The following is a 19,715-nucleotide window of genomic DNA, read 5'->3' on the forward strand; positions in this document are numbered from 1 at the left end:
GTTTGGACCACACAGTGTTTTCCAACAAAATTTAAATGTCACCAATAATTAAAAATCAGGAGATTTCCGAAAAAAGAGGCTTTCCAACTTCTGTTTTAATGGAAATAATCAGCAGAAACGAGACCTGCATGAGGCACACAGCTGGAGCCAAGGAGCAGCGTCCCCTCTGGACCAGGAATGCATGCTCCAGCTGCCACCCCCAACCCCACCTGGCACCCTTGTTTACTCAGAACTCTGCCTCAGTTCCTCATCCTGCCTGCCACTTTTGGGTATTTGAGTGGGCAATTCCTAACCTAGTCTACCCCCTTTACACCTACAGAGAATTGGCCCCATCTCTAACCCATCCTCAAACCCAGTTCCTTTGCTGGGATTCCCAGTGTTTCTGGATTCATCCTCAAAGAGCCTGAGATGGAGCAGACACTGGGCCCCTCTGCTGGGAAGATCCAGGAGACTCCAATAAAGACTCAAAGGGCTTGGTGGCTCATGCCTGTAATCCTGGAACTTTGGGAGTCTGAGGTGGGAGGATCACTTGGGGCCAGGAGTTTGAGACCAGCCTGGGCAACATAGTGAGACCCCAATCTCTACAAAAAAAATTAAAACTTAGCCAAGTGTGGTGACACACACCTGTAGTACCAGCTACTCAGGAGGCTGAGGCAGGAGGATCACTTGAACCCAGGAGGTCAAGGCTGCAGTGAGCTGTGATCAAACCACTGTACTCCAGCCTGGGTGACAGAGCGAAACCTTGTCTCAAAAAAAAAAAAAAAAAAAAAAAGATGACTCAAAGGCAGCTGCAGCCAAATGATCTGTGACAGAAGAGGACATGCCTCCTCAGTCCCCAGCAAGGCACTTCCTCAGACACCTCTCCCCTTTCCACCTGCAGCCCTACCTCTCCGCCAGTTAAGCCTGCCTCTGTCCCCAGATCAGAACCTATTCCTAAGGACAAGCATTTATATCCTCAGGGACCTCTCTTCTTTCATGACCTCTGGTCCACTCTAGGGAAAAAGCAAACACTGCTTCACCAAAACTGTGCAGCATGAAGTATTTCTCCCTTGCTTAGTTCAGATGGTGAACACAAGCACAGGCTACTCTAGATTCTCTCAAACACTCCCCGACTAATAATACTGAAGAATTTCTCAGGAAGCAGCAGGCCTGTCAAGGAAGGACTATGTTCAATTGGAAGATGATGACCACAGAAATCAAAACACAAATAAAAACAGTTCTGGAGGATTAACCGATTTGTTTGTGCTTGACACAATGCTGGGCATTTTACGTGTTAGTTCTTACTTTTACAGACACCCTATAAAGCAGGAGGTATTGTCCCCTTTGTGTAGATGAAGAAAATGAACACAGAAGTGTTCTGCTAATGTAGTCATTTTTCTCCCTGGAGTAGTGGCTCTTGCACCTGCCTGGGCAGCCCTGGTCCTGATGTGAAAAGCCCCTCCCAGGACCGGCTCAGAGGAGGACTCCTGGGCTACTTACGGTCTGCTGTTCGCCTCCACCCCGCTGGCAGCAGTCTTTGACTCCAGGGCATTGTTGAAGTTGGAGATATTTTCAGAAGAGTAGAGGCCAGCTGGGTTGTTGTACTGGTTTGTGATGACCCTGGCGGTAGTGCTGGAGGCAGGCGAGGCGGTAAAGGGCATGGCACTTCGGTTGTGGGCGCTTCCTATGTGCAGGACCTCCTGCAGGCAGGGATCAGAGGAGAAATCAAGGGGGGCATCCAATGCAAACCCCGTGATGGGCAGTGCAGGCTGAGTGCCAGGGAGAGGTGTTCCAGCTACTAAGATGGCCCTAGTTCAACCCAAACTTTAGCTGAGGGACACTGACACACCCCCTGAGACACATGGGCAATGACTGGGGAAGTTTCCCACAATGGGCACCTGTGCGAGTTCACACCCCCTGAATCATCTCTGCCTTCTGATACTTCCTTGAGGCCCAGCAAAGCCTGCCCTCTGGGCACCCTCGGGCAGGCCAGCCCTTGATGCTTTGGGCTGTAAGATTCAAGTCAGAGCTAAAACACGCTTTCGGGGCACATACCAAAGAGATTAAAGCACTAGGTGGAGAGAAATATGCAGTCACTTTGGTCAGTGCAAAAGCAGGAGATGATAAAAGGTGGAGATAAATTCTCCAGAAGTGAGCAAGTTAGACAAGCAAGATAAGAGGGTGTGGGTGTGGTGTCACAGGGGAAGCAGCTGCTGACTAGGCAGAGATGGTCTCAATCTCCTGCAGAGCAAGGGTAAAGGAAATTAAGGATCTATTGTTTCTTCTGGGAGAAAGACAAGGCTAATCAGATAGAAGGTCAGGGGATACCTGTTACAGGGGCGGTACCCAGCAGAGCTGCAGAAAAGGACTTTTGAGTTCCTAGTGTTCTCATTCCCCTCTTTCTGTAATTTGAGAAAGTTCCCTCCACCCCCACCCTAGACTTGTTAAGAGTCAGGTGAATAATTACTACAGCTACAACATCTCAGAGCTCCTTTACAAACCCCCAAAACCACTTTGGAAATTAACATTCCTGTTTTCTAAAACTACAGCTTTTCTACTTTTCCCTTCCCCCCTGCCAGCATCATAGCTTTTCTGATAGCCCAATTAGCAAGGTCCTTTCTATATGGGTGTCTGGATCAACCCATGGCTTCTAGGTGATGCATGCTCTATGCAGCCAGCTGAACTCAAAATGTGTCTTAGTGTCTGTGTTTTCCAGAAAAATCTTCCTGAACTCTAGTCTCTTTCTTAAAACACCCAGGCCCAGAACAGCTGCCTCCAAAAGAGTTCCTGTCATCTGTTGCACTTCCTTTTTTTCTCTCCTTTTTTGTTAAATCTTCAAGTCTTTTAAGCTTTCTCAAAAAAAATCATGAAAACTAAAAGCTTTATTGAGTACCTAATTTAAAATAAAACAACCTGAAAATATTTTGATGTTTAAGATTTCTCTTTTGGGCCGAGCGTGGTGGCTCACGCCTGTAATCCCAGCACTTTGGGAGGCTGAGGCGGGCGGATCACCTGAGGTGTGGAGTTCAAGACCAGCCTGACCAACATGGAGAAACCTCATCTCTACTAAAAATACAAAAATTAGCCAGTCATGGTGGCGCATGCCTGTAATCACAGCTACTCGGGAGGCTGAGGCAGGAGAATCTCTTGAACCCAGGAGGCGGAGGTTGCGGTGAGCCGAGATTGTACCATTGCATTCCAGCCTGGGCAACAAGAGTGGAACTCTGTCTCCAAAAAAAAAAAAAAAGATTTCTCTTTTGGCTGGGTGCAGTGGCTCACGCCTGTAATCCCAACATTTGGGGAGTCCAAATCAGGAGGAATGCTTGAGCCCAGGAGTTCGAAACCAGCCTGGGCAACATAGTAAGACCCCATCAGTAAAAAAAAGTTAGACAGGCATGATGGTGCACGCCGATAGTCCCAGCTACTTGAGAGGGCTGAGGCAGGAGGATTGTGTAAGCCCAGGAGATGGAGGCTGCAGTGTGCCATATCATGCCACTGCACGTCAGCCTGGGTGACAGAGCAAGACTCTCATCTCTAAAAAAACAAAACAGGCCAGGCACGGTGGCTCATTCCTGTAGTCGCAGCACTTTGGAAAGCCAACGCAAGAGGATCACCTGAGGTCAGGAATTCAAGACCAGCCTGGCCAACATGGTGAAACCTCGTTTCTACTAAAATATAAAAATTAGCTAGGCATGGTGGCACCTGCCTCTAATCCCAGCTACTCGGAGGCTGAGGCAAGAAAATCACTTGAACTCAGGAGGCAGAGGTTGCAGTGAGCCAAGATTGCACCACTGCACTCCAGCCTGGGCGACAGAGCAAGACTCCGTCTCAAAAATAAAAAATAAAAATAAATAATAAAAAATAAAAAACAACACAAAACTTCAGCAGTTATCAAAGAGTAGTTAAGTAAATTTTATGGCACAGCTACCCAAAGAAATAATATATAGTAATTAAAGGCTATGGTCATGAAGACAGAGATTTACAGATGGGTGGCCTGGTACTCTTGCCTACATATGCCACAGCCAGGATAGTCATTCTTTCTTCTTCTCTCCATCTCCATGGCAATTCCTAGGAGCAGCAGAGGATGCAGAGCCCCAAGGAAGGGTCTTTATTTTTCCACCTTGGCTCAATTTTTCCCTGCAATTTCCTGTTTGGCAAGGAATACCCCTCTGAGCCCATTTTTCACCTTTAAAATGAAGAAGATAAAGCCTTCTTCACAAGGATTTGTGTGAGTTACTAGAGTGTCAAGTACAGTACAGTGCCTGGCTCGTGGCACATATTCAACCAGGGTCTGTTCCCTTCTCCCTCCACTGAAACACATTTCCAATTAGATTGGAAGTCAATGGAAAATTCAGGTTGAAAATTCGTATGATTTCACTTTATGAAGAATCTTTCAAGAATGCATCTGGTTTGTACATAAAAGGAATATCTCTACCCTCATCTGAATACTGACTAGTCTTTCCAGAAAGCAGGCAGATTCAGGGCTTGCCTTTTAGAAGGGATGATGTAATTGTTTGGGCTTTGTATTTATCAGTCTCCAAGGAAACTCAATAATGAGGAATTACAAACTAGGTGTGTAACTATGCTGACCTCAGATAAGCTGGGGTGTTGGTTGGCATTACATGAACCAACAGATCTTTTTATTATAGATGAACTCTGCTCTTATTCATTTATCCTCTACTTTAGAATGGCTGGAAGTAAAAGACTTTGGAAAAATGATGAGTGAGAAGTTTTTCTTACAGTAATAAAGCATTACTAGAATCACAAGAAAAATACTAGGGTTTAAAGTATTTGATAATTTTTGTAATCTGAAAAGAACTACCTTCAAAAGATTAATACAGGTAACTATAGATTTAAAATGAAAATTCAAATATACTACAAATGAAAACTATAACTGAAATTTACATAATTACCTTATTTACATGAAAATGAGGATTTCAGATAGAGCAAGTTAAAACAAAATCGTTCCTTGTGTTATAAAATATGTAAAAATTAAAATTTAACAATTAAAATTTAACATGGTAAATTTAATGAAGTAGCTGAGAACTCCCAAGGAAACTGAAACTAACTGCGGCATGTTTTAAATTAGTTCGCACAACTGCCAGTGTAGAGACCAAGTGCCATTTTACGAACTTTCCTGAGAGGAGTTGTATAGAAGAATATGTTCACGTCAGTTTTGAAATGACGCAAAATGATCCTTAAAATTGCTCTTGGGATTTTTAATAATTATTTTTACTATCTTAATGGCAAAAATTTTATATGACTTCATTTTTGAAATTTTAATGAATTCTATTTGAGAAAATATGACTTATATCCAACCACCCAATTAACACACACTAATATACCAAGTGAGTTCAACTTCATACAAGTTTCTGTTTTATGTATAAAAGATAGCTAGTTATACATTGTATTTTAATTATATCTTAATTCACCATAAAAACTAAATAGTATCCCAAACTTAGAAAAATCAGTTAAATTTCAAATCTTCAACTTGGGTCAAATGCATAACCATCACAAACCAGTCTAAAATTTTCAAAAGGCATTATCAACGTACCTAGTTTATCATTACTAATTCATTAACGTATCCAACAGACACATACTTTGTGACAAGTAGCATGTTGGGTGTGAGGAATTTTACAAAAGATGTTCTAAACATCTCTAAGTTTGTCCCTTATTTCAAAAACAATACCCATGCATTGTAGATTATTTCGAAGAGGCACATAAGGCAGAAAGAAATAAAATCACCTATAATCCAACTACTGAGAGATTTCTTCACAAATATGGGATCTTAGGGCAGTCTACTGTCCTGAGAAATTCTATCTGGGTGACAAATTGTACACTATGTACTGCTTTTTTTTATATTAATTGCTGCTTTATTTTAGTAATTTTAAAGTCTCACTAGAAGTTTCACTGTAAGAAAAATAGAGATTTCCACTCCATGGCTCATGGAAACCAGACAGGGGCATACAGTGGGGAGAAGCAGGGCTTCCTATTACATATTCCCCGATTTCTTCTAGGCTCTAGGCCTCCAGACCTAAACTTATTTTCATCCCTGTCATGATTCATTTGTTGCTGAAATCCATAACGAGCTGAATAGTTCCTTGACTTCACTGTGATCCTGCCAACCCTTCCCACGCAGGAAGGCTTCCACCGGCTTCCCTTATCGCCTTCCGACCCCCTGCTTCCAGCCCAGGACACAGCGTCACTGCCCTGGGGTTTTCCAGCCCTATCCTCCTGCAGTTCCCTTACGGGAAGAACTGAACAAGAGCCAGATACCAGCAGTGACAGTGGAGGGCTCTCCCTGCAGTCTTATCCCCAGGCCTCCAGGGCAGGAAAAACAGGAATGTGCTGAGCAGTGTCAGAAACGGCAAAGTGCTGGGTGGTGAGAGCAGCGGCAATGATGAGCAAGAACTTACCTGGGGTTCAGAGGCTAAATTCATCTTGTATGGATGACGCTTCCCTTCCTCTGTCACCAGGGGAGACCAGACTTTATGTTCAGATCTGCAACAGATTAACAAAGCTGCTGTTTCACTCACGTAAAATAAATAATATATACTAAAGACAAACTGGAAAAATGCCCCCTCTTTCCTGGACTAGGCTCTGAACTAGCACCCTCCCATCAGCTCTACCTTCCATTTGCCACCAGTTTGATCTTTTAAACACCCCAATCTGATAACATCCATGGCTGATGGCTCCGCAGCATAGCCCCAAGGGCTAAGGAAATTCCCAAGCACTTCATCCTCCCTCACCACACTCTGGGTAGCTGACACCAGCAGTGTGGCCTCCTCCATGTTCCTGAGCATGACTCACACTGCCCTATCTCCGCCCAGGATAGAATGGGCTTCTCCTCTATCTCAACCCAGTGTGTTTGGTCCAGACCAAATAACCAACTTATTTGTGAAGCCTGTTTGACCCAAATGAAAATAATGCCTCTTGGCCGGGTGTGGTGGCTCACGCCTATAATCCCAGCACTTTGGGAGGCTGAGGCGGGGAAATCACTTGAAGTCTGGAGTTTGACATCAGCCTGGCCAACATGGTGAAACCCCATCTCCACTAAAAATACAAAAATTAGCCGGGTGTGGTGGCATATGCCTATAATCCCAGCTACTCGGGAGGCTGAGGCAGGAGACTCACTTAAACCCAGGAGGCAGAGGTTGCAGTGAGCTGAGATAGCGCCACTGCACTTCAGCCTGGGTGACAGAGCAAGACTCCATCTCAAAAAAAAGAAAAGAAGAAAAGAATGCCCCTCTTTTGCTCTTATAAACTATTTTCTTTGTACCAATCAGAGAGCAATGATTTTACTTTAGTCTCAGCTTTCATTAGTGTCGTTGTTTCCTCTCTTGCAGGTAGAAAATATTTATACTTATCTTTATTTATTTTATTTATTTATTTTTTGAGACAGAGTCTCACTCTGTCGCCCAGGCTAGAGTGCAATGAATGGCGTGATCTTGGCTCACTGCAACCTCCGCCTCCCAGGCTCAAGCCATTCTCCTACCCCAGCCTCCCGAGTAGCTGAGATTACAGGCACCTGCCATCATCCCTAGCTAATTTTTTTGTATTTTTGTAGAAACAGGGTTTCATCATGTTGGCCAGGCTGGTCTTGAACTCCTGACCTCAGGTGATCTACCCGCCTCGGCCTCCCAAAGTGCTGGGATTACAGACTAGAGCCACCGTACCTGGCCATACTTAACTTTATATTTGTCACAGTGTCTTTGCCAGATATATACAAGATGTCCCTGTTCAACATGTCGGTAAATGAATAAAAAATCAATTAATCAACCAATGAATGAATGTCCTGAACTCGGGCTTGAAGGAGAGGATTTAGACAAAGATAGAAATGGAGATGAGAATGAAGGGCAGATGTGCTTTTGAGGGGGTAGTAATAACACGGTGTACCTCTCATGGGGTAGGTCTCTGAAGTGTACAAAATATTTTGATATACTCCCTCACACTCGATCCACCTGCCAGTCCTGTGCCACAAAGTGGAAAAAAAAAAGCAAAAAACATACTTCACAGACGAGAATCTAACCAAAGGCTTCATGACAAAGAGCTGTGGCAGCTAAGGTTAGTGAGATAACAGGTGATCAGAATGAAACATCTGAATTTGATGCAGTAGGAAACAGGGAGCCAACTGAGGGTTGAACCAAATCACTTCTGAAATCCTGCCTTTGCAGGACCCCTTCCAAGGCTAAATGAAAGAAGAATGGAAATTCTACCCTAATTACAGCTCCCAAGGTGCTACCCTCATTCATTCTTTTATCACCAGCGCTCCCTGTTTGTCATGTACTTAAAGTTACACTCAGTACTCTGCTGCTAATGTGTTCAAGCTTTTCTCTGTTATTGCAATCTCCTGGTATGGTACCCACTACTCAGCACAATGCAGTAGCAGCAGCATCCTAAGGACATTTTTTTTTTTTTTTTTTGAGATGGAGTTTCGCTCTGTTGCCCAGGCTGGAGTGCAGTGATGCCATCTCAGCTCACTGCAACCTCCGCCTCCTGGGTTCAAGTGATTCTCCTGCCTCAGCCTCCCGAGTAGCTGGAACTACAGGTGCACGCTACCACACCTGGCTAATTTTTTAATTTTTAGTGGAGATAGGGTTTCACCATGTTGGCCAGGCTGGTCTCGAACTCCAGACCTCAAGTGATTTGTCTGCCTCAGCCTTCCAAAGTGCTGGAATTACAGAGAGAGCCACCGCACCTGGCCAGGACATTTTACTTACTCAAAATTTTGGTTAGTTGAATTGGATCAAGTGAAAATCCAGGTATCTTACTGAAAGAAGCCCACATCATAAGCACTGTGAAAACTAGAGGGGGGCCGGGCACAGTGGCTCACCCCTGTAATCCTAGCACTTTGGGAGGCCGAGGCAGGTGGATCACCTGAGGTCAGGAGTTCAAGGCCAGCCTGGCCAACATGGTGAAGCCCCATCTCTACTAAAAACACAAAAATTTGCTGGGTATGGTGGTGCACATCTGCAATCCCAGCTACTCAGGAGGCTAAGGCAGGAGAATCACTTGAACCCAGGAGGCAGAGGTTGCAGTGAGCTGAGATTGCACCACTGCACTCCAGCCTGGGCTGTACAGAGTGAGACTCCGTCTCAAAAAAAAAAAAAAAAAAAATAGAGGGGAAATAAGCAATCTGAAGTTCAAATTCCACAGACCTTTTGGCGTGCCTATAGTATATACATGGCACTGAGCTAGGAGGTCTGGGGGATTCTCAGATAGGGAAGGCCGTCCCTGCCCACAAACAGCTTCTAGTCAATCAGAAATGAACAAAACGTTTCCATAGGCTTCACCTGGCTACAGTGAGCGTCAAGTTGTCTGTGCAGCCTTTGATTCTGTTCTGAGCTTCCAAGTGTGTCATATTGCTAGTATTTTCCCCATCAATGGCTGTGATTACATCTCCGATACATAAATTAGCTAGAGCCGCCTTGCTTCCAGGAGTGACCTAGAAAAAAAGGGGAGAGCAGGCTAGTTACTATTTGTCTCCAAACCACTAAGTTACCACCAAGTTAAGTATTCACTGATACGGAGCAAAGCTCTGAAAAAGAAAAGAGGGCTGAAATCATAGCTTAAATAATAACAATCATTTATATCATGTTATCAGTGACAAAGAGTGCTTTTCTAATATGATCTCATTGTATCCCTATAGCAACCTTGTGAGAAAGGAGGACAAATAGCAGTCCCCATTTCCAAGACCAGGATCTGAGGCTTAGAAAGACCTATGACCTACCCAGGATCACCCAACTAGTATATTATTATATTACTGGTCCTCCAACTAGTGTTCTTACTGAGCCAGGAAACAAACCCCGAACAGATCTGATGTCCTTCCCACTGAACCATGTTTGCTTCCTTAAAATTAGTTAACAATTACATTTTAAAAACACACACACATTTAGAGAACATTATATACTATAACACCCTATTTCTTTAAAAATCTTAATAATGTTATGTATACAAAAGAAAGTGGAAACACTGCACACTATTGTTCACAGTTATACAGTTTTGCAATGTTTTTTACAATAATATTGAATTACTTTTTAATTTAAAAAATTGTTGACCAGGCAAGGTGGCTCACGCCTGTAATGACAGCACTTTGGGAGGCCAAGGCAGGTGGATCACCTGAGGTCAGGAGTTTGAGACCAGCCTGGCCAACATGGTAAAACCCTGTCTCTACCAAAAATACAAAAAAATTAGCCGGGTGCGATCTCAGCTACTCAGGAGGCTGAGGCAGAAGGATCACTTGAACCCAGATGGTGGAGGTTGCAGTGAGCCAAGATCACGCCTCTGTACTCCAGCCTGGGCAACAGAGTGAGATTTCGTCTCAAAAAATAATAATAATCATAAAATAAAAATTAAAAAAATAAAAAACTGTTAAAAGTAATCAAGGATATCCTAAAGTATGGTAGTATAGGTTTATACTGGTTTAATCTCCCAAAATGACTAGGGCCATTCCCTATAGGCGGCTGGTTTTCTGCAGACTGATGCTTCTAAAACCGGTGGTTCCAAATTGACAGATCACTGATGCTTGGGGGAAGCCAATCAATTACTGCAATAGGTCCTTAAATTCACCTGCCTACAGAGCAATACATGCGGACTCAATACATATCACGTCTCCTACACTGATGTACAACTATTTTTCAAGTGAATACAGATGCTATTAGAATGAACAAGATCCAAACTCATTTTGAAATAGTACTCACCTCAGAGTACTATTTCTAACCAAGGTATCTGGTTAGATTTTCTAAACTAAGGTATACTAAAAATATTACTGTCATCATCCCAGGGTAAGTTCACAACTTTTTTTTTCCACATTACAAGACCTTCTTGGATGGGAATTCCAAGTCCGCAGGAGCAGGGTGGCAGTAACATCCCCAGGCTCCCAGTGCCCACAGGGCTCTGGCCACCCTTTGGAGAAGGCCCTTGACTCTCGGGATCCAATTGAGGAAGATCTTATGAACACCTGGGGGTCTCCTTATGGCTGAACCACAGGTAACAGGTTCTTCAAGGCACCAAACCAGGACACACAAATTGGGTCCTAAACCTCAGTATCTGATGCAGTTTTTAGCAGCTACAGTTTCCGATTAGTCCTCAGTGCAGCTAGTGTGGTGCCGCTATTATGGTGCATTCCCCATCAGCACCCTGACCCCATAAAATGAGGACAAGACAAGTTGATCCTTGAGGTCCCTTCTGGCCTGCACATGCTATGACTTTATCAGGCAAAACTCTCCTGGAATGTGGCAGGATGTGGAAACCAGTACCGAGATCCTGACCTCCTAACCTTCCTTTCTGGCTCTCCCATCATTTGTTTACCAGAGATCTGGGTTTTAGGAAACGAAAGCAGCCTCTTGATTCAAGGTTCAGATCGTTCCCTCATTCAGCCACTGGGACAGGACTTTTTATCCAGGCAAGCACAGGCTGCTCTCATTTCAGTCAACAATGGAGAGTTAGCTTCTGAGTCATCCAATGCGTGCAATAAAAAAAAAAATTCCTCCATTTTCTGACCTGTTGTCCTGAGAAGACTGATCTGGTGCATCTTCATATACGTTTCACTGTTACTAAAGGACAATGCAGGCTCAGTTTTTAAATGGCTCTAAGCATCACTTTATTTGGGATTGGCAAGCATTCTTGACTGACTAACTCCAAAGGAGAGCAGCCTAAATCAAGGAAAATAATGCCTTATGGAACTCATTTATCATGGCTAAATCTAGCAGTTTCAAAGAGCAGTCCCCTTAGGACGAAATCCAAAATCTTTAACAAGGCCGCTAAAGCCAGTGCCTCCCTCCCCACCCGCATCATGCCTCTTCCCCACTGGGCTCCAGCTACAGGGCCTCAGGACTTTCACACCTGCTTCTACCTCTGCCTGATTAACTTCTCATCTTCCAGGTGTCTGTGTAAACAACCCTTCTTCTCAAAGAGGCCTTCCCTCACCTCCAATCTAAGCTATACCCCCACAGTCATCCTTTTTTTTTTTTTTTTTTGAGATGGAGTTTTGCTCTTGTTGACCAGGCTGGTGTGCAGTGGCGCAATCTCAGCTCACTGCAACCTCCACCTCCTGGGTTCAAGCGATTATCCTGTCTCACCTCCTGAGTAGCTGGGATTACAGGCTGCACCACCATGCCCAGCTAATTTTTTGTATTTTTAGAAGAGATGGGTTTTTTTCACCATGTTGGCCAGGCTGGTCTCGAACTCCTGACCTCAGGTGATCCGCCCGCCTTGGCCTCCCATAGTGCTTGGATTACAGGCGTGAGCCACCATGCCCAGCCCAGTCATCCTTTTAATACACTTGGTTCTTCTTCACGGCACTGGTCACTTTATGTTTGCAAACCTCCTTGGTGGGTTAGTTTGTTTAATGTTGAAAGGCCTACTCAGCAGTAAGGTGCATGAGGGCAGGATTTTGTCTGCCTTCTGTGCTGTGATATTGCAAAAATTTTAACAGTGAGAAAATTATGACAGTGAAAGAGATCTGGCCTAACCAATTCCATCTTGCCTTTAACCTCCAAACTGTCCTTGGTCATTCCTGGGCATCAGCAAAGCTAACTTCCGGAGAAATTTTAGTGTATAGTTTAAATGATGGTAGCACTTTCCAAAACTAAACTGCTTTGAAAAACCAATGAAAGCCCACCAGGTTAGGAGGATGAGAGGGGCCGGAATTCTGCTAAGATGTAGGCATAGTTAAATGATTACCAGCCATTATTCCAGAGCTCACAATATTTGCAACTTCCCCAGTTACTCCTGTAAGTAACACCCCTATTGTAGAACCTAAGATTGGCCTTTTGCGATGTCCTTTCAGGCTTTTGCATTTCTGACTACCTACCGGATGCCCCCCGACCAAGATGCGAACTCAACACACTGTTTTCCACACCCCTGTGACGGCATGCCCAACCAATCAGCATTCACCATCCCTAGGCCCCTGCCTGCCGAACTATCTTTGAAAACCCCTAGCCTTCAACTTTCATGGAGGCTGATTTGAGTAATAATAAAACTCTAGTCTTCCATTTAGCCAGCTCTACGTGTATTAAACTTTCTGTATTGCAAATCCCCTGTCTTGATAAATCAACTCTATCTGGGCAACGGGCAAGAACCCATTGGGCAGTTACAGTATCCTCAGCACCCAGTAACTGGAACATAGTAGGTGCTCAATAAATATCTGTATAATAAATGATTGGCTCTAAAACACTGAGTGTTGTTAAATATGTAATCAGCCCGCTTCATTTTATCCTTTAAAATGAATTATTTCAAAAACATCAAAAATATTTTTATTTCAAAAATCAAATAATCATTTCCCTCTACACTGCTATCCTGAAGCATGACCACTCACAAAACTCAAATGAGATTGGAACTGGAGAGGTTGAGAAGATGAAAAAGAAGTTTCCTTTCACTTTTTTACGGTGAACTGCTGAGAAGTCCAGAATGTCCAGCATTTGGTTCCAACTGTTTTGTGGGAGAGACATTTCTGCTAAGTATATCCCAACAGGTCCTGGACAAGCTAGAACCAGTCTTAGGAGCCCCAAGCCTGAGTAATTGAGGTCTGGTCATCCTATCTTTCAGTATAATTTCTTTGTTTTTTTTTTTAAAGCCAAACTGGTAAGAAGCCAAAGGAAATCTCAGAAAGTCACAAGCAACATCAGATAGGACTTGAAAGAAATTACACATACAGATTAAGTTCACATTCTTTTATGAGCTATCTTTTTTAGGGGAAAAAATTGATTTAAACAAATTATGGGATTTGCCTTTCCAAAGCCCTTTCATATATCTCCTATTTGAGATAATAATATGGTTACCTCACCACCAACATATTAGATAAACTTCACAGATGAGGAAATTGAGATTCAGAGAAATTGTGAGTGGTTCAAGTTCACACAGCTAAAGGCTGAGCCTGAACTTGAAAGGCTCTCTCATTGCAAATTCCATTCCTTTTTGCTTTAGCACATTGCCACAAGCAGAGGCTCCAAACTCAACTGTCAAAGCCAAAAAAAAATCCAGGAGACTCATCTGCAGTGGCCTTCTACATAGGACCTGGAGTGTCACAAAGTCCTGCTGCTGGCTGAGTGCCTCCCCACCACAGGACAGTCACTCCCCTGCCCTGTACTGATCTGGGGCCCAGTAACCCCACCCATTATAAAATTTACAAATCATAACACAGAAGTGACAAGGGTTACAGGAGAGAAGGCCTGTGCCTCCAACACTGGATAGTTCCTGTCTTGAATGGTGGATTCCAATCCTTGCCAAACACTATTTATCACAATCATAATCATGACAGCCATCAGTTAATGAGCGTTTAGGTACCAAGCATGACAAAGTCTTTAGCAAGGGTTAACTCACCAATATTCACGTGATGCTACCAGACAGGCAATGTTATCTGCATCATTACAGATGAAGAAATGGAGGAACAGGGGTTAAGCAGTTTGCCTGAGGTTGCACAGCTGGTGAGCGGCAGGCCACAGCAGGCTCCAGAGTCCACCCACTTAACCAACTAGGCCACACTATCTGCTCTAATTTCCTCCTGACCATCAAGTTCCATCAGAACCAGCTCATAATAGAGTCAGCTTCAATTTCTTAAAAAAAAAAAAACTTCTGGGCCAGGCATGGTGGCTTACGCCTGTAATCTCAGCACTGTGGGAGACCAAGGTAAGTGGCTCACCTTGAGCTCAGGAGTTCGAGACCAGCCTGGGCAACATGGCATAACCCTGTCTCTACAAAATACAAAAAAAAATTTGCCAGGCACGGTGGCACACGCCTGTAGTCCCAGCTACTCAGGAAGCTGAGGTGGGAGGACGGCTTGTGCCCAGGAGGTAAAGGCTGCAGTGAGCTGAGACTGTGCCACTGAACTCCAGCCTGGGTGATAGAGTGAGACTTTGTCTCAGAAAAAGAAAAAAAAATTATATACTCACCCCCATTAGTTCAATGAACATGCCATTGCCAGCCTTCTTCCCCAGAGACCATACAACTAGATCACACAACTCTTGCTGCATAAGAATAAATGGGGACAGGCACGGTGGCTCATGCCTTTAATCCCAGCACTTTGGGAGGCCAAGCACTTTTGGGAGGTCAGATGGCAGGCAGATCACATGAGCCCAGGAGTTCAAGACCAGCCTGGCCAACATGGTGAAACCCTATCTCTACTAAAAATACAAAAATTAGCCAGCTGTGGTGATGCACACTGCCTGTAATCCCAATTACTCAGGGGGCTGAGACAGGAGAATTGCTTGAACCTGGGAGGTGGAGGCTGCAGTGAGCCAAGATCACACCACTGCACTCCAGCCTGGGTGACACAGTAAGAATGTCTAAAAATAAAATAAAATAAAATAAAAGAGTAAATGGGTTTAGGCACAACAATTTCCACTAATGAACAATCTATCATTTTCTCCTCAATTCATTCTTGTGTCCCTCACTCTTTGTCCCCACCAGCACCCCAGGCAGACACTGCTTGCTTAGAGGCCAACATGTTCTCTACTCCCAAGTTCATAATGCATCTTTAAGACCTGTCCACTGCTGCCAGTCCTGAGCATATAAGAAGGTTTTTGAAGTTTAATTGCACTTCTAACTGGTGTAAATAAAATAGGATAATGATGTAGCTCTCCCACTTTCTTCGACTTACATTTAAATAACTACATACCTAAATGACACTACTATCATACAGAACTGGATGCATACCCATGACAAATAAAAAGATAACCCTCCTCCCTCAGTGATAATGGCATGTTTCTACTTCATCCCTCCCCTGTTCCTTCTTTCTCTCTCTGTTCATTCACTTATCAGATATCCTTATGTACATTCTGAAAGACAGTGTAACTTGTTCATTAAGATGTGGTTTCTGGAGTCAGATGGCCAGGGTTCAAGTCCTGCTTGGCTTGTGAGCTAAGTGTCCTTCAGCAGGATATTTTACCTCTGTGTAAACAAGGATGCACCAAGGATGAAAAGAACAGCTTTGACATCAGAAGGCTGTTGCGAGGATTACATGAGGCGATTCAGGCAGAGACCCCACTGTCAGGGCTCCAGAAATGTGAGCTATTGTTTGTAGATTCCAGGAACCACACAAGGCACTGGAACTCAGCTGTGAAAAGGGTGGTGCCTGCCATCAAGAAGCTCACAGTCTCCTGGGGGGAGACCAGCATGTACAACAGCTGATGAGTGTTGTGCTAGAACCAACAAGGCAGTAGGAGCCTAAAGGTGGAATCATGGAACACTCCCTGGAGGAGGTGCTGCTTAAAACTGTGCAAAGCCACAAAAGGAAAAAAGCAAAAGGAAAGAGCATGCCAAGTCTCAAAAAAAAAAAAAGAAAAGAAAGAAATTTAGCAAGTGAAGGGAGAGGAAGAGGATGAGGCTGTAGATGTAAACACAGACTAGGAGACCAACAAAGAAATTGAAACATAGCGTCTGACATTGCCCAGTCAACTGCCAAGAAACAACCACTGAGCCTTAGCTCTGCTGAGATTAAGGTGACTGCATTTGACAGATACTCTAACAGACACTCAAAGAAGCAAACCCATTCAAGGGGTCACCCGTTTGGCCTCTAGGTCAGCCATTCTGTGGCTGGCTTTCCCTAGTAGGTCTTTCAGAAGGCAGTCCTACTTAAAAATCGCATGTTCTACTGACAGCTAGATGGGGTTCCTTTAACTCTGGCTCAAGACTGAAAGCTAGAGGCCTGTGAAATGGTCCTAGCCAACAGTCCTGTTTTTTTTCTTACATTTAAATTACATGCCAATATTTATATATCAACAAAATCACTCAAACCCCTAGATTCTCAGCTTCTTTTGAAAAATCAGAAAATCTGGCAATTCTGGGCCTAGATTCCCATATGGCAACAATCAGCACCAAATGAGGAGCTTCTGATCCTCTCTATGAGACACATGCTCTCCATTTAGCCACAGGCTCTACCATGCTCTACTGCCCCAGCCACAGAAACCCAGTACCTGTTACCATTTATGATCATTCTTGCAGCTATTAATTTTCTGACTACCTCACCTACTCAAAACTCATTTATTATGGTATATAAGTTTCTAGCAATTTTTTCCCTTCTAATATACACATATAATTATACTTTATACCACAATATAACTACCTTCTTGATCTTCTAATACAGTATGGGGAAAAAATAATTGAGCAGAGCTTGCTGGGTGAGGCAATTCAAACCCCAACTCTAATGCTTTTCCTCTCTACTGCCTTAAAGGGTGCCAGTTTTTAGGGGAAATCATTTGGAGGTCTGGTCCATCATCATTTGTTGATTCAACCAACACGCTGAGCTCTGCATGCTACACACTGGGCTGAGTCAGAGTTTACTGTGATTACTCAGGGGAGCAAAACGTTGTCCCTGTGCTAGAAATGGTTTGGACTAGGGATTATAATTTGCCTTCTGTAAAATTACTACAGCAGAAATGAATGCAGCAAGAAAATGTGATTCTCAAACAAGCCAAGGAACATTCTTATTTAATTCTCAGGCAAAGAAACAGTTTTGGTGGGCAAAGAAAGAAAAGATAGCAGAGATCCCATTGGGGGCCCACTGGGATTCAGCGATGAGGAAAAATATTATTTACCAGGCAACTTCCCGCTGCAAACAGGCCATATGCTTCAATTCTAGGCAACATAAACCCAATGCCAGCTTCTTAAAAGTTGCATTTTTTAAAATGTTCTTTTACATATATAACATACAGAATTTAACAAAAATGAGTAAGTATGAGCACATTAGTCCTTTTTAGTAAATTTTCTTTTTAAAAAAACAAATTTTAGGCCAGGCATGGTGGCTCACACCTGTAATCCCAGCTCTTTGGGAGGCCAGGGCAGGTGGATCACTAGAGGTCAGGAGTTCAAGACCAGCCTGGCCAACATGGCAAAACCCCGTCTCTACTAAAAATACAAAAAATTAGCCAGGTGGTGGCAGGTGCCTGTAATCTCAGCTACTCAGGAGGCTGAGGCAGGAGAATCACTTGAACCGGGGAGGCAGAGGTTGCAATGAGCCAAGATCACCCTACTGCACTCCAGCCTGGGCAACAGAGAGAGATTCCATCTCCAAAAAAAAAAAAAAAAAAATTTAAAAACTCTTGTGTTGCCTCTTAGCCCCTTGATACAAATGAGTTTGTGACCACTGGCTCAGTTTGAAAGTTATGGAAAGCATGATTATATGTAGAAATACTTTATGACTAGGATTACCAAATGCCCTGATTTGCCCAAAACAGCTTAACTATCAAGACCACCCCATTTCATTCTCAGAAGTACTCCAGCCTGGATGATAAACAGTACTGTTGCCTTTTTGACAGATGTGGAGGTTTTAACCAAATATTTGTCAAATGGTTTAAATGGTTCTAAGGCAGAGGTTTTTGCTTTGTTTTATTTTTTTCTTTTTCTTGAGAGAAAAACCGTGTCTATTCAGAAGGTTTATTTGTGGACAGGACTACAGGTCAATTTCCTGACTCTTTATGGAACATTGTTAACCTTGCCCCTTGGAGTTGGCATCTAAACCTCAGGCCAGAAATCAACCCCACTCACGAATACTCAGCCAACTGTGATATTTGCAAGGATGAGGCAATGGTTTTCAATCAGGTTGGTCATCAGATCCCATGGGGGCAGGGATTAAAAATACAGATAGAGCTCCACACCCCATCTCAGATCCACCAAAGACAGCCAATACAGTGAAACCCAAGAACCCATACCTTTTTAAAGCTTCCCAGAAAACGTTAATGCTCATCAGGTTTGGAAACACCAAGAGAGATGATGACTATGACTATCTTTTCCCCTTAAACTCTCTCCCTGAATGAAGTTAAAGTCATCAGATAGACAAAAAGTAATTAGACCCTAAAATCTCAGCTCCTCCAGAAACACCTTCAAGGGCAGAACTTATGCTCCTATAAAATACATAGAAAGCCCCTGAAAGGAATATCCATTAGAATAGTATTTCTCTATCTCTTACCAAAACAGACTTAAAAAAAAAAAAATAGGCCAGGCAGGGGTGGCTCATGCCTATAATCCCAGCACTTTGGGGGGCCACAGCAGGAAGACTGCTTAAGCCCAGGAGCTTGAAACTAGCCCGGGCAACATAGTGGGACCCTGTCTGAACAATAAATTAAAAATTAGCCAGGCATGTAGTCCCAGCTACTCGAGGAGACCGAGGAGACTGAGGTGGAAGGATCGCTTAAGCTGGGAGGAGGTCGAGGCTGCAGTTAGCTATGATAGCACCACTACACTCCAGCTTGGGCAACAGAGCAGGATGCTGTCTCAAACAAAAAACAAACAAAAAAATACAGCCCCTGTAATGTTGGTTAACACCCCTGAAAATGCTATGCAAATGGAGCATTGCATAAGTAATTTTGTTGTTTTTTTTAAATAGAGATGGGGTCTCACTGTGTTGGCCAGGGTGGTCTTGAACTCCTGGCCTCAAGCAATCCTCACACCTTGGCCTTCCAAAGTGCTAGTTTCACAGGCATGAGCCACTGCGTCCAACCAGTAGAAGTATAATAACTCCAAACAAGATATCTATATAACTCGACGTGGGTCCTATTTTCCCTTGGCCAGAAAACTCACAGATAAATGTAGTGTGCAATTACAGAACCAACTGATTTAAAGTTCCTGGCACTTCTCTCTCTTTCCTCTTCCATGTTCCAATTTTTTGTTAAATCTTATGTGTGTTCTTGTGTTTTAAATATTGTAAATATGTAAGTAAGTGAAAGACAAGCCTAAGAGAAGCCTGCAAGTAAGTGAAAGAGACATCCTAAATAATGATAGTAATAATTATATACAACTGG

The 19,715-nt window shown here is 43.5% G+C and overlaps 1 protein-coding gene across 1 annotated transcript in view; it reads right to left on the reverse strand.

The window, feature by feature from the left end:
- The window catches only part of PDLIM1 (PDZ and LIM domain 1), a 53,611-nt gene that overhangs the window by 24,855 nt on the left and 9,041 nt on the right, over window positions 1-19,715 (reverse strand). The window contains exons 2-4 of the mRNA XM_002821013.6: window positions 9,273-9,424; window positions 6,396-6,480; window positions 1,480-1,679 (exon numbers count right to left, since the gene is read on the reverse strand). Of these exons, the coding sequence (XP_002821059.2) occupies window positions 1,480-1,679; window positions 6,396-6,480; window positions 9,273-9,424 (437 nt within the window). The remainder of the gene's footprint in view (window positions 1-1,479; window positions 1,680-6,395; window positions 6,481-9,272; window positions 9,425-19,715) is intronic.

Source organism: Pongo abelii, chromosome 8 (genome assembly GCF_028885655.2).
Source record: "Pongo abelii isolate AG06213 chromosome 8, NHGRI_mPonAbe1-v2.0_pri, whole genome shotgun sequence".
Lineage (NCBI taxonomy): Eukaryota > Metazoa > Chordata > Mammalia > Primates > Hominidae > Pongo > Pongo abelii.